Below are 15,917 nucleotides of genomic sequence, written 5' to 3' on the forward strand. Positions count from 1 at the left end.
ATTCCTATATGGGATATTGATATGGTCTACTCTACATTCAATTATAAATACAAGAGAGCATAGAAGTTCATGTTTATCATTGTGTACATCTCGCTAGCTGCCTCCATGTTTGTAATACATCAGACAACCAGAGTTAAGTGGTATTCTAAAGCACTTTTCCAAATAAGTTGGAAATTCTGACTTTGACATATATAGACTTAATCCAGCATGAATATTTTACCTGATAGAGCATTGGATTGGAGTCTAAGGGCTGCGGTTCAAGTTCAGCCATGAACTCAAGCTGACACGTGACACAACAGTGTCATAGAAGCGGTGCAAAATCGGGTGGTTGCTTCAGAAAATGTTATTTTAATTTCGCTTCTGCATTTTAAAACACTAATGGTTAGATTTAGGCATTGGTAAGGTTTGAATGTATTTTTTAATGTCACATTCATATTTTAAAACACTAGTTAGGTTCAGGCAAAAGTTCTAGGTTAGGGAGGTACGTTTTAAAAACATCTAAAATTCACCTTAAAACCTTGTCTGAATATGACACCATTTTACTCGCCCAGCTGGATATTTAACTGGAAAACTGCAGCCAAATGTGTTATGCAGCATGTCAATTTTGAATTGCAAAAATTTTGTCATGTTCACATACATTTTATGAGATCAGGCTGCAAGTTTGCATCCATATGAATGGAAGTGAATAAAACACAACGTCTAGTGTGATCAAACATTCCTTAGATTAGATATTCCATCATACAATGATTCTTGCATACATGGCTGTGGCAACAGCCATAAATGATTGCTTCTGCATGCTGTTTTCTGAATTTAAAGGTGTTGTTCACCCAAATAAATTCTGTCATTATTTAGTTGCCCTAATGTTGCTCCTAACATGTATGATATGTATCCCTGAAAATAGTGTTTTTTGTTTGTGCTTTTAGGAGCTTAAAGCCCTGTGTTGCTATTCACCTCTGTTAAATGGCAAAAAAATAAGTATATATATTTTTTAATTTCCCCTTTGTGTTACATGAAAGAAAGGATTTCATGCAGGTTTGGAGTGACATTAGAATAAGTAATAATGACAGAATTTTCATTTTTGGGTCAACTGTTTCTTCGATTCGATTTCCCTTTCCTTATGTATTATTAAACACTCACAGGAGTTGAATGAGAGTTTAAACTCCAACTCAATTCCTGAATTTGAAAGGTAGTCTCACTTCACTTCTCATTGGTGTGTTAACCTGCTGTTCACATGGCATTGTTCATTTATTGGTTTATTTTTCCTCTTGGTCTTTTACATGCATGTTAGCATTGGAACCAGGAAAGATGATGTCAGAGCATTATTTGTCACCATTTGCCTGATTGGTGTCAGCTGCTGCTCATTTGCAAAAGCACATTTGGATGCAAACAGCCAATTTGTTCAAATTACCATTACACTGAGAATGTACTGCTGAAAATGTGGAACACATTGGAAATATTTCAGACATTGTTTTAGCTTTTTACTTTTAACTTAAACTTACACAAGGTTGCTAAAACTTGCTGTTATTCTTTAAGGAGAAATATTACAGCTGTAACATATTTTACATTTTAGACAAAGACATTGAGTGTCAGTTTGCAGTTTCATTTAGAAGCCCTTGCACTTCACTGTTTTAAATTACAATATTTTTAAATTGAGTGGGTCAGTTTTAACTGCACGCTAAATACATTGTTGTATTACAAACATAATTCTTCTGGCTCAGACCTCCTTTTTCCATAACCAAGCCATAACTTACTGCCATTTTTAAATAACAAGTGACCGCATAACACACCTGTAGACAAAAATGTAGACCCATTTTATAACTTTTTTTCATTTAAAACTGAAATATGTGTGTTTATGTGAGTGTAATATTTGGACTGCTGGGGCATTTTAGATGTTGAAAACAGGCCACATCCATTTGGCCTTCACTGGCCTAAATTCATCCACCTGTTTGAAATTAGGCCACTTTAATGGGAGACCATATGGAACATTAATTTATTTGGGCTTTTTGACACTTTATAGAGATAGTACAGAAAGGCATTCAGGGTAAGAGAGGAGGAATGGGATAAACAATCAAACCTCCACCTCATTTCAGTGTCTACAGCACATGCTCGACTACTAGAGCATAGCTCGAAAAAAAAACAATTACGCTGGCATTGTACAAACATACTGTACATTTAGGGTTGGTGATATGACTTAAATTAACTGTTTCTGGGCTGTATTAATCTACTTTGACTGATTGGTTAGTCTGTCATACATGTACAAGTGTTGTGTGCTGTAAGTCTCAAACAGGTGTTTTTGTTGTTGTTGTGATTGTTTTTTTTTTTTGGATGTTTTGTATTTCAACTTTGTATTACTGTAGATATTTGTTTGTCAAGATTCAATATGCAATATCAATATGCATCTTGAGATCTCAAACCTTTCTTCATATCCTTTATATAACAAGTTACATGTTAATTCCTCTGTAGACTTGCGTAAGTGTGAAACTGCTTTCAAAATCTCAGATTTTTGTAGTTGAACTCTGCCATCTGCTGGCCAGTTTGTGTTCTAGCGTCTGTAAACATGAACCTGAAATCTGTGTTTTTCAATCCTGCCCCTCAGCGTTCCACATTTTAGGTGTCTCACTAATCTGACACATGCAGTACAGGTTATGGAACCTCTACTAATGAACTGATGTGTTCAATCATGTGTTCGATATAGAAGACAACCAAAAGTACAGAGCTGGGGGAATATACAGGAGCTGGATTGTCCTACATCCAAGAACAACAGCGGATAGCCACACACTGGCCAACATTAGCCATTAGGTTAGGGGTTTGTTCAAAATCCCTAATCCTATATATTAAACTTCTGTAATTAATTTGGCCAGAGCTCCATTTAAATGAAATATATTATTAATTAATATACCCTATTGACTTGCATTCAAAACCTACATGGCACGTTATTGTGACATATTTGTAATGCATAAAAAATTGCAATTGGTCTTTCAAATTACATTTCTGAATTGTGATTGGTCTTGTCTTCCTTGCATATATTTAAAGGAATATTGAACTAAAAAAATTAAAATTCCATAATTGACTCGCCTTTAACCTGTTTCAAACCTGTTTCTTTTTTCTGTGGAACACATAAGATGTTAAAGGAATAGTTCACCCAAAAATCATTAATTATCATTTAATTACCCTTATGCCACCCCAGATGACTTTATTTCATCTGCTGAACTCAAATTAAGATTTTAGAAGTGTTTCTCTTTTGGTCTATACAATGCTAGTGAATGGGTTCCAAAATTTTGAAGCTCCAAAAATCACGTAGGTCATTTTATCCATAAGACTCCAGTGGTTAAATCAGTTGTAACCTTAATAGTATATGATATAAGAATCAGTATGTCTCAAATGGTAGTATGTTTAGAAAAAGGGTTCCGAAGCAGCCCGGATGGTCTTCTATTTCCAGCAGATTTGCGATGTGTGGATCTGTGCATGCTTTTTTTTGTCTAATATTGCCCACAATCCCTTGCTTGACAGAAGAGGGGTTTGATGGTTTACTTCAGAACTACAACTGTGAGATGTGAAAAACTACAAACATGGTGGTTCATCAATGGTGCTTCATCAGTTCTTAAATGTTTTCACATCTTAAGCGTCAAGTAAGTTTATTTGTTAAATGATGTGAAAAGAAACTTCATTGACACTGTAAGACAATGATGCTCCCATTTATTGTATTACACTGAAATAGCAGAGATCAGATTCCCTTTAAATGGACTTGAATGATGTAATCGTGTGCAGGGGCGGGCTTAGCGCTAGGCAAAGGTGGGCAAATGCCTATGGCCCCTAAAAGAAGAGGGCCCCCTAAAAATTATACAAATTTTGTTTTTTTTATTATTATTATTTATTTAGATTTCTCCTCAATTTGGAATGCCCAATATGCTCTAAGTCCTCGTGGTGGCCTAGTGACTCACCTCAATTCGGAGGACGAATCTTAGTTGCTTCCACATCTGAGACAGTCAACCCACGCATCTTATCATGTGGCTCGTTGAGCACGGTACCTTTTATCCGCTCTCCTCATGCTACTGCAATTAGACACAGGTGTTAGGCTTAATTTTGCTCAGGTGTAAGCGCCCTTACCGCTTTTCTCTCCCGGACGGGCGCTTGACCATGCCCCCGCTGCCACATTGCCAAAGCTTGAAAAGTGTATGGCCTTGGTTGATGAAGCAACTTGTGTGATGAAGTGATTATTTGAATGAGCTACCACTTTTGATGGCATAGCACAGTAAATAATAATAATAATAATAATAATACAAATAGATGTGGGTTTGAAACCGATCAATATTTAAGTCCTTTTTTTTTTACTATAAATTAACCTCCCTGCTCGATCAATCTCCACTTTCACATTCCTCTTGTGTTTCTAATGATTCACATTCTTCATGCATATTGCATTTCATTTACGGTGAAACAAAGTCTAAAACCTTAGCTTATGTACAACTTTAACACAATAGTTTTCTGTTTTGTAAAATGTAAAAGCACAGTCAAAAATATTCCTTACAGTGCTTTCCATTTAAGCAAATGTCCTCAGTCTGTGACTGCCATGAGACAATGTCAAAGTCTAGTCTATAAATGTGTCTTTCTCACTTTGCTTTGGGAAGACCTAAGAAATAAGCTGCATCATTTTGATTAGGGTACAACACCAAACAGCAGTGTGTATTAACTTTAATACCTGATGCTGTCATAAAGTTTGTTTGTTCTTTCTGGCCACAGATATGCAAAGTCTAGAAAAGCTGCTGACGGAAGCAATTTGCTCGGGGCAGCCTCGTACCCATCGCTCTTGGAGGAAGATCCTCATTGTGGTGGAGGGTATTTACAGGTAAGAGGGCACACTTGAGCCTAGCATGCACTGGACTCAACCAGATGTCTTCTGGAACTGTTTATTAGTCTTTATTATTTGGTGTCATTGGGGCCTTCTGAAGCATTATCCACTTTTCTGTTGGAGTCATTTTAGTCGAGCAGTTATGGTTAGTAGTCCTAACCAGAGAGTGTAACTTTGGTGTGGAATGTCACCATTCCTTATTGTTGATTTATTGAGGCCAAGGTCTTTAGTCATGGTTGAATGACCCTTTCTAGACTCCCTTTTGCCAAGGTCATGTATTGCATAAATCTGTAAAATTACCCTGTAGGTTCAAATACAGATGATTGTGAATGATTCACAGAACTGCAATCCTGCCACTATATAGGTAGTCTATATTCATAAACATCAATTCAACAAGTTTTGTTTTAATATTGCATATTATTTTATATTATATTTTCAGCAGTAATTAGATTGTGTATGTTTCTATGCATCTGTGTGCATATGTGAGTCCAATACAAGGCCAAGGACTATGTTGAATTTCAAGCTGGAGGACATGAGTTTTTGTTGGTAGTTACTTAGAGTTTTAAATATTACAGATTAAAAGTTAACCCTTTATTTTAATACTCTCTAATATACCTATTTTTTACCTTATTCTTGTGGTTAAAGGTGTAATGTGTCATTTCTGTGCCATTAGCATCCACTAAAAATTACTGATTTCAATTATGTTTTACGAAAAATTAAAAACAGTCTTCCACTGCAAACAGATAGTCCCACTCTAATCTAACATCATTGGTTGATCCAATATTGCTATTTCAGACCACTCAAGCAAGCAGAGCAATGATGTGATGGCACCACAAATCCAGAGTGTTTACACTTGTTTCTCGCTGCTTATTATACTGGGATAGTGGAAAGTATACCACAGTGTGTGGTCAAACGTTTATGGACACATTTGGTGTTTCAATTCACCCCAAATATGTTCACTGGGATTCAGGTCTGGGCTTTGTGCAGGCCAGTCAAGTTCTTCCACACCAGACACAGTAAACCATTTCTTTATGATCTCATTTTGCACTTAGTGGCATTGACATGCTGGAATAGAAAATTGTCACAAAATTGGAAGCACACAATGCCCTAGAATACCATTGCAGGAAGCAGCATTGAGTTTTCTTCACTGGAATTAATGGAGTAACCAACCTCGTTAATTAGTAAGGCTCATCCATATACTTTTGGGCATAAAGTGTATTTTATCACTGACACATTTTTTTTAATCACTTTTTATTGTGACTAACCTTTTATTTACACTGCTAACTTAACTCGATTCGTCTCTGTCTGTCTTTCTTTCAGTATGGAAGGCTCTTTGGTCCGGCTGCCGGAGATCATAGCACTAAAGAAAAAGTATAAGGCATATCTCTACCTTGACGAGGCCCACAGCATTGGGGCAGTGGGACCCACAGGTCTGGGAGTTACAGAACATTTTGGGGTGGACCCGAAAGAAGTGGACATTCTGATGGGGACCTTCACTAAGAGCTTCGGAGCTGCTGGAGGGTTCATTGCTGGCAAAAAGGTGGGCGCAATGTAATGCTTTCAGTAGCCTTTTTACAAGGCATGTTTCCTAAGGCAAAAACCATGCTAAAGTTATAAAGAATTATGTCTCTTTGAGCTAAATTGAATCAGATTTGTTTAATTGCTAAACAGTTAAGCATTAAAATATGAGAGGCCATTTATGTTGTGAAAATGGTCACAGATAAAGGGCATTTGTTAGGAACAACACTCAGCCCAACCCCTTTAGCCGTGATTATATTGACAATACAAGCCAGCGTGGCATTGAGTGCGTTATTGCTCTTATAAAACTACATAATTAAAGGACATATTTAGGACACAATTTTTATTTAACTCACTAATTTATTAGTCAAATGTATTAAGTGCCATCCTTCCACTATTTTTCTATGCTTACTGCACATTAATATACACCGTAACTAGTTGCACAGGTGTTTTGTGTCATAGCCATTACTATTTCATGTATTTGAGTTCAGCTGGGACTGTATTTTAGCATTTGTAAAAACTTTATTTCTGCTCCTAATTGAATCATTTTAACTTTGTTTTATACTCCGCTTTTTTATACTCCACTTCCACACCATACTACCTTCTTCACACACACATGCTCCCGTTTTGTCTACATATGTTCTCCATATGTCTCTGAGGCTCCTGTCACATCACCTCTCTCATCTCATTACTCCATTAAAAAAGACCACTTCAGTTCATAACCACATCACGGACATGGCAGTTGATTATAAAAGAATGAAAATGAAAAAGACTGCAGGTTTTTTTAATTACACATGCATTAGAATGGGAAAGAAAGGGAGAGAGACCCCCTCCATGTGTTGTGTAATATTAAGATTTTAATAAGGTGAGTTTTGGCTGATTGCCAGCTCTGTTTTATTGAAAGAATCAAAATTACAGGCTTTCATGGTATGCTTCCTAACACGCAACTTGTCTATAATGTTTAGTGCAGTGGTTTTCAACTTGTTTTGCTTCAGGACCCAGATTTTACATTTGGAAATTAAGTAACAACCCACCACAGCACCAACATATTTTTTAAAATACAAAAGTAAACATATACACCCTTGAAATAAATAGTGAAATGTAATGTTACTATGAACTTCACACAGCCAGCATTTTATTGATGTTTGGTTTGTAAATGTCTCTTGAATTTTGAGGGCCTCAGCAGCCTTTAATTCACTGATTGATCAGATAGATTTGTTTTAGGTTTTCGAGAATGAGGGAATATTATGCAACCTGTCCATATTGGCATCTGTGTAATTTGGCTAGCTTCTATCAAATTTGATTTGGATGCTTGGGCTTTGAGATTAAAGAGTTACTTCACCTAAAAATGAAAATTCTCTTATCATTTACTCACCCTCATGTCAACCCAGATGTGGATGACTTTCTTTCTTCAGCTGAAAACAAATTAAGACTTTTAGAAGGATATCTCACCTCTTTTGGTCCTTACAATGCAAGTAAATAGGTGCCAACATTTTTAAGCTATAAAATCTACATAAGGGCAACATAAAAGTACTCCAGACATCTGTCGTGGTGAAATCCATGTCTCCTGAAGCATTATGATAGGTGTGGGTGAGAAACGGATCAATATTTAAGTCCTTTTTCCTTCACTTTCACTTTCTCTTTCTCTTTTTTCTTTTTTTGGTGATTCACATTCTTTGTGCATTTCACCCCCTACTGGGCAGGGAGGAGAATTTATGACAAAAAAATTCTTCAATATTGATCTGTTTCTCACCCACTACGATTATATCATGTGAGTGATATGGATTAATTTTCATATGGATTTCGGAGCTTCAAAAGGTTGGCACCCATTCACTTGCATTGTGATGCCCTTCAGAACAGAGATATTCTTCTAAAAAGCTTCATTTGTAGTGTGCAGAAGAAAGGCAAACACATCTGGGATGCCTGGAGGGTGACTAAATCACGAGAGAATTTTCCTTTTTGGGTGAACTACCACTTTAGCAACAAAAGATATGGGATTTGCTATCTTAATTATGCATCGTTATATGGTTATTAACATTTTATTATTTACATGGTCCCTGTTGACTGGCACTCTATCAGAACATAACTGCGGCTAAGTTAAGAACCACCTATTAAGTGTATTGCGAACAAATACACATGCACACATAGTATGTTTGATGGGAAAGGATGTGGGATAAACAGATCACGGTTTTGATTTGGCTTATTTGTTGTTGTGTACAAAATCTCCAAATCCTCTGCATAAGCAGATTCTCTTTCAGCCTCCAAAAGCACAAGAAGCAGATGTGCCTTTACGGGCAGCCAGTGTTACGAGTTGTTTTTTCATGTGCGGCCTAAAAATGAGCATGTTTATGATCACGCTTCCGACTGGCCTGGGCTGTAAATAGTCCCCAGATCTTTTTGATCATACTTGTCAACTTGGGCCTCTAAAGGAATTTCTTTATCCTTCCTTGTTGGTTTACTTTTTCCCTTGATAAAGGTACACAAAAACATATTGTTCATTTTCTTCTCACAATAAATTGAGAAACAGGTTTGAATGATTGAGCTTGAAGAATACAAGCAACAATATCATGGTCAAGATGCTCTGAAGTAGGACAGGCCAAAATCACCATTTTAAGGGTTGGTGGGGCGTTTTATCGTGCACTTAAAATCAGCTACTTTTTATGCCATGTTAATTTTAGAAAGAAATGTATTAACATACATAATAGTTCTCTTAATATAAACCAGGGGATTTGTGCTTCTAATAACAGTAGAGTACAACACATACTCTCTGCAGCAATAAGAAAACTATACACAAGCTCAGTGGGAGGTACACGAAGAGAGCCGCCAAATGGCCACAGCCAGTCCCTTACTGCACAGATGTGGGTGGATTTCGAACACGTTCTCTTAACTGAGTTATCTTGTGTTGTTTCCACAAAGCTCCCAGGACCTAAAGCACTATCGTGTGCTCTGATTGGAACCAGATGTTTGGTTTGCAGTATTTTCCCCTGAACCCCCCCCCCCATCATCATCCTCAAAGCAAAGCAGTTGACACATCTGGATGGAGAGGCCCATTGCACTGCGAGGTGCGTCCCCTCCCCTCACCCATCCACAGTGGATGCAGATGTCGAAGGACAGAGATTAAGATCTGGAGATTGGCCCCGGCTTCTGCTCAGAAGCCTTTTAATGGATGCAGGTTGGGCAGGGCTAAATCTCCAAAACCGCTTGTTTGAGATACAGAATTACAGAATAGGTCACCTGCTTAAGTGACAGCTACTATAAATATGCAACAGATAAGGCTGTAATAGTGACTATATGTACAGTATGTGTAATTATATGCCTATTCTGGTTAGTGTAATAATTCCACAGACTCAAAAACAAGTGGTTTGGCAAATCTACATCCTGAAAAGTTGGTATGTAAAAACAATGTATATACAGTAGAAGCTGTCGTTATCAGTGGACGGTCAGTGCCTTTAGTGTGCTGTGCGGTTTCATCTCCTTTAGTGGTATAATTTGGACGGAACAGTGTTTTCTAAATGTATATGTATGAAGTAGTCATTTTAAGTGACCTATAATACACTTACCACTTTAGTTCCTCTGAAGCATCTGGTTGCTAAATATCTAGCTCAATGGTGCAATTGATCATGTATTAACATGGGTTTTCTTATAATATCCCTTTGTGTTCAAGGGTTCAGACCTACAACCAAATCTTAAACCACAATTCTACTCCAGCTTGTGAAGTATTTATATTGATGTATATAGTTCACCACCCACCACTCTATTTGATCATAACATTTTTAAAGTAATTGTGTGTGTCCAAAAAAGAAACATTTTGTCATTCACAGAATCGGGGCCAGGATGAAATATGTGGGGGGCATGTGGAATTTGAGAGGGGGCCACATTTTGAAAATGACCTCACCCCCACCCTCCCCCAACGCACAATGCTTTTCTTTGGCCGAACAAAGTGCATATATGCATAGAGATATACAGTACTTGATACTTAGCACCCCTTAATTATTTATTTGAAATAGACTCCATGAGAGCTAAACTGTATGATCATTTAATACCATTATACATATGTCAGAGAAAGAAGGAAAACATTTTAATTTTAAAATTTTTTAACTTGCAGCCGTGCACGAAAATAGTATGTATATTGACTCCTCAGCCTCGTCTCCTCTTCATCTCTGACACTCAATGGACTCTCACCCGCACCATGCATTGCTGTTACCATTATCGATTTTGGGAGTAAAATGCAGTCCTCTTTGATTGGTGAATGTCCCTAAAGTGCAGCTTCCATGTGTCTCCTTATTTTGCACTCTACAATAACCGTGAACCACGTTAGATTCTAGTTAGAATCAACTAATCAGAGATTATATCTGCTCTGTGCTGCCTCCATTGGTGATGCCATTGCATCTACACCACACACTGCTCTCTCCCACCTGGAAAAAAGGAACACACATATGAGTGCTGTATGTAGACTACAGCTCAGCATTCAACACCAGGTCTCTGGGCTAAAACAGATCACTGTGTAGCTGGATCCTGGACTTCCTGTCAAGCAGAGGCCAAGTGGTTAGAATGGGCAGCAACATCTCCATATCACTGACCCTCAACACTGGAACCCCGCAGGGCTGTGTTCTCAACCCACTCCTGTATTCCCTATACACACACACATGACTGTGTGGCAACACATAGCTCCAATGCCATCATTAAGTTTGCTGATGATACGATGGTGGTAGGTCTGATCACTGACAATGATGAAACAGCCTACAGAGAGGAGGTGCACACACACTCTGGCACGGTGTTGTCAGAAGCACAACCTTTCCCTCAACGTCAGTAAGACCAAGGAGCTTGTGGTGGACTTCAGGAGAAAAGACAGAGAACACAGCCCCATCACCATCAATGGAGCACCGGCGGAGAGTCAGTAGCTTGAAGTTCCTCGGTGTTCACATCACTGAGGAACTCAGTGGTCCATCCATACTGAGGCCGTTGTGAAGGAAGTTTGGAATGAACCACCTCATCCTCGCACGGTTCTACACCAGCACTTTAGAGAGCATCCTGACTGGCTGCATCACTGCATGATATGGCACCACCCTCAACCGCAAAGCCCTATAAAGGGTGGTGCAAACTGCCAGACACATCATATGAGGTGAGCTTCCCTCCCTCCAGGACATCTATACCAGCAGTGTGTGAAAGTTTGGAGGATCATCAGAGACTCCAGCCACCATGGTCTGCTCTCACTGCTACCATCAGGAAGGCGATCGATCTGACTTCATGATAGCTTCTTCCCCCAAGCAATCAGACTTTTGAACTCTTGATCGCTCAAGATACCATATCAGCACCACACTTTATTAGCCTCAGACTGGACTCACATGTTATACTTCTCTTAATAACACACCGGCAACTGACCACTTAATGTCAACACAACACTTCATATTTATTTCCACTGATTACATGGGGGTAACAGTGTATTTTGATTGTATACAAATACTATTTTTTCTTATTTTGTGTATACTGTATATTTTATATTATTAGGTCTATATTGTACAGTGTTGTGTAACAGATGTGTAAACTTGATATGTGTAAATCAGATGTTTATTGTATTTGTCATAATGTTGCTTCGAACTGCACCCAATACTTTCACCCACTATTGCACTTGTGTATATGGTTGAGTGACAAAGGGATTTGATTTGATTTGATAATGCTTGTCATTGGCAGGACCGTACACAGGGACTCTCTCGTACATGGACATAACTCAAGAAGTACTTATAGCGCATCCTCATGCGTTTATATTAAGTGCAGTTTTGGGAAAGACATGTAAAAAAATAATGAACGTTTGTAAAATTGCTCATCGAAAATGCTCTTAAAAACTAAGATCATGATTTCATTATCGGGGCCCAGATCAGAACAGTGCCTTTTGTAATACAGTTTAGGACTCAAAATTCAAAACGCACCATATAACTAGCCTAGCTAATCATTCACAGCAGTCAATTCAGTTCACCAAATCATATCACATATCAAACTAACCAATAATGCTGTGCAACTGCTATGATCTATAGTCCTGAACACATATTTTTCAAATGTATTCCCACCGTTACTTGAACACAAATTCCATGCATCCCGCCTTGATAATCTCCGCAGATTTGTTTTAAAAGTTGTTATGTTCGCCTCTTATCTATTGAAATCAGAAATTAGCCACAGCTGACAGCAACATGTTGTCTTTCTGAGTGAAAAGGCCCTTTTAGCTCTGAAATTAACATTGTTTAATTTCCCTCGTATTAAAGACGAGCAGTTAATATTTTCCATTTTATTTGAATATATGTTTTGTCTCCCCATCTGTTAAAATAGACTTAAATAAAATTAAATAAGCATACTTAAACAAAAAAAAACAGGAAAATCAAAGACAAAATACTTTATATATTTTAAGCTAAATATAATTAACATATATAATTTACCTACATGACTTCAGCTGATGTGAACTGCGCTACAGCGTGACAAAGAGCTCAAGTTCAAACACTCAATTATTTCTTTCTTGTTTTTAGGGGTAAGAAACTGAATATCAATGTATGAAGACTGTATGCACATGGGGCACATCTTATTTTGTGATTTGATTATCTTTTGATTATCCCTTTGTTCTCTACAGCTCTATTATCATCTTTTCTTTTTTTGCTTCTATTAAAGAGACTTTTTCATGGGCAGACTGTTAATTTTAAGTGGTGTAGATTTATGTTTGAAGTTCGTTGTATATATGCCTATAAGGGACCATCTGAAAAGTCCACCCACTGCACTAAAACGTCAGTGGTTGAAATGTGGTCGAAGTTGGGGGCACAGTGGTTCCCCCCAGCGCCAACACTGTTACGTGACCAATCGTGACCATTTGAATCTTGAACCATAAATTAGATTTGAGAGCTACGGTCAGACTTAATGACTTCTAGACTTTTTGGTCTGTTCTTTGCACAAAGCTAGCATATGGCTTCAAAAGACTAATTGGACTAATGTTATGATACGTTTATGGTAGCTTTTTGTCTTTTTTTGATCTTGGCAGTTTAAATCACGATCAGCTTTCCTCCTTGTAAGGAAAAGCATGGACGTTATACCTTAAATCATCTTTTGTGTTTTATGAAAGAAAAAAAATAATGAAGGTTTGAAATGACATTGGGGTGAAACTTTTCCTTTTAATGATGATTGTATTTCTGTGTTTGTGCAGGAGTTGGTGGATTACTTGCGGTGCCACTCTCACAGTGCAGTCTATTCTACAGCCATGTCCCCACCTGTCGTTGAGCAGATCATCAGAGCAATGAAATGTATAATGGGAGTTGATGGTACGACAGAAGGTGAGTAACCCAACACCGGTACAAGACATGAAAAGAACATCAAGCCATATTTTATCAGTCGGAGGTATAAAAAATGTAATAAGGGCTTACCAGATGGACCCTGCAAAAGCAAATTTTTAGATGCTCCACTTTACACATCCTTGAACATTTTTCACAGAGACCATAATTCAAAACAGTCAGTCAGCATGTTTTCATGCACGTTTAAAGTTTGATTTCAGTCCAAGTATTTATAAATGTAATGTTAAAAGTCAATGTAGCTTCAGTCCAACTGAAATCGTAGCAGTCCGATTTTTGCAAAGTTGGACTAACAGACCTAGACAAATAAGATTGTAGCTTGGCTTCACCAAGCCTGTATACATGTTAATCGCTGCACATGTACATGAAATGTCTGGAGACACTGAAATTGTGGATTCTTCACCCTAATACTCCTCCTGAAATGTGGGGAACAAGATAGGAGGGCCATTCTTGGGATTCGGTAATATTTTAAAACATTGTGGTGGTTGACTAAAATGACTTGTTAACATTTTTTTTCAAGATGTCCAATATAAGGAATAAGATAATTATTTTAAATTATCTTAAACATAAAATAATAAGTTCTTTCTTTCTGACACCAAGCATTTTCACATGTCCCTGAGGCAATTCACTGAATTAGCTTCTAGAAAATAAATAAAATGTGCACACTATCTATAATTTTTGTCATTTGCAAAAATGTTTTGTGTTCCTATGCTGAGAAAGATATTTTACCAAAAAATGCACGTTTTTATATATATATATATATATATATATATATATATATAAAAACAGACTATAAAGATTTGTTGAACTCAACACTCACACCAATAACTTATTAGCCATAATAATGTTAATTAAGAAATTATGGTATTAAATCAGTTCACTTCAAAATTATTTTTTAATCCATAAATATATAGAGATAATTTATTCATTTCAAGCATGCTATGTAGTGTTATGTGTCGCAATTTTCAGAAAAAAATCACAACTCCATCACACACAACTGTTCACTGTCAACCTGAGTTATTCACAACATTAAATATTTGTTTTACAGAAATATGGAATAGTCAATATATTATACATTACAAATTGTATATATTTAATTGACTTAAGCATGATGTGTTAAACAAATGTGGGTGCAAGTCACTTACTGGTGGGAGAATTGTGACGGGGTTGAAGTAATAGTGAAAATATTGGATGATTAAAATTGGAGCACAATTTAAAAAAAAACAAGAATCATCTTCAAACCCCTTCCATTATGTCCATGATGGGGTTGAGAACAAATGGTGTTCAAATCCAGAAAAAATACAAATAAAACTATAATAAAAGGGCATTGATGTCTGAAGTGGGAAATATGATTTGTTAGAGGTTTAAATGTGCATAATGTTGTGGAGTATTCACACAAATCAAATAAGTTAAAATATATATAGTATTATTTAAGTTGAAATATTACCAAATTCCAAGAATGACCCAGGAAAGAAAATCACATGGGTTTAATTACCACATGAATGTATTCTGCAACAGCATATAACTCATGGAAAACTGACTTCAATAAAGCAAAGGGAAAAGTCTATAGATCCTCCAGACCTTTAGTCAAGGAAAGATCACATATTTCCAGGTATTTAAAGTCAGCAGAATGGCACCAGATGTTATAAAGGTTTTCCCAAGCTGCCTTCTGTTTTTGATCTGTGTTAATCCAGAAATGTATGTTTTTAGAAAAGACATCATGTTTCATTTTAGTTGAAATTCAGTTAAAAAGCTGCAATTCACAACATACTATAAGTTCAGACCATTATGGAAGGCAGAGCTAAGTGAGGTGCATCAAGCGAAAATAAATTCAGCAACGTTTCATTTTTAAAAGTACGAATTGTGCATTTCCAATAAAACTTGTCTTGAAACTCAAAAATAAATTGAAAATGTTGATGTCTATATCTGACTTGGACAAGATGCCCATGGGTGTCATTACTAGCACAATGTGCTGCTCTGTGGGATGTGAGTCTTGCTATTCAGAGAGTTCATGTTGCAATCCACCATCATTACTCCGATGCAATCCAATCTTATTCTTTTACATTGGTTACATTTACATTTATGCATTTGGAAGACGCTTTTATCCAAAGCAACTTACAGAGCCCTTATTACAGGGACAATACCCCCAGAGCAACCTGGAGTTAAGTGCCTTGCTCAAGGACACAATGGTGGTGGCTGTGGGGATCGAACCGACAACCTTCTGTTTAGTG

General features: G+C 37.1%; 1 protein-coding gene across 1 annotated transcript in view; it reads left to right on the plus strand.

Moving 5' to 3' along the window:
* LOC127618277 (serine palmitoyltransferase 3-like) overlaps positions 1-15,917 on the plus strand; it is a 44,733-nt gene that overhangs the window by 17,995 nt on the left and 10,821 nt on the right. Inside the window, exons 7-9 of the mRNA XM_052090652.1 lie at positions 4,738-4,843; positions 6,167-6,386; positions 13,545-13,671. Of these exons, the coding sequence (XP_051946612.1) occupies positions 4,738-4,843; positions 6,167-6,386; positions 13,545-13,671 (453 nt within the window). The remainder of the gene's footprint in view (positions 1-4,737; positions 4,844-6,166; positions 6,387-13,544; positions 13,672-15,917) is intronic.

The sequence above is a fragment of the Xyrauchen texanus genome, chromosome 24 (assembly GCF_025860055.1).
Source record: "Xyrauchen texanus isolate HMW12.3.18 chromosome 24, RBS_HiC_50CHRs, whole genome shotgun sequence".
NCBI lineage: Eukaryota > Metazoa > Chordata > Actinopteri > Cypriniformes > Catostomidae > Xyrauchen > Xyrauchen texanus.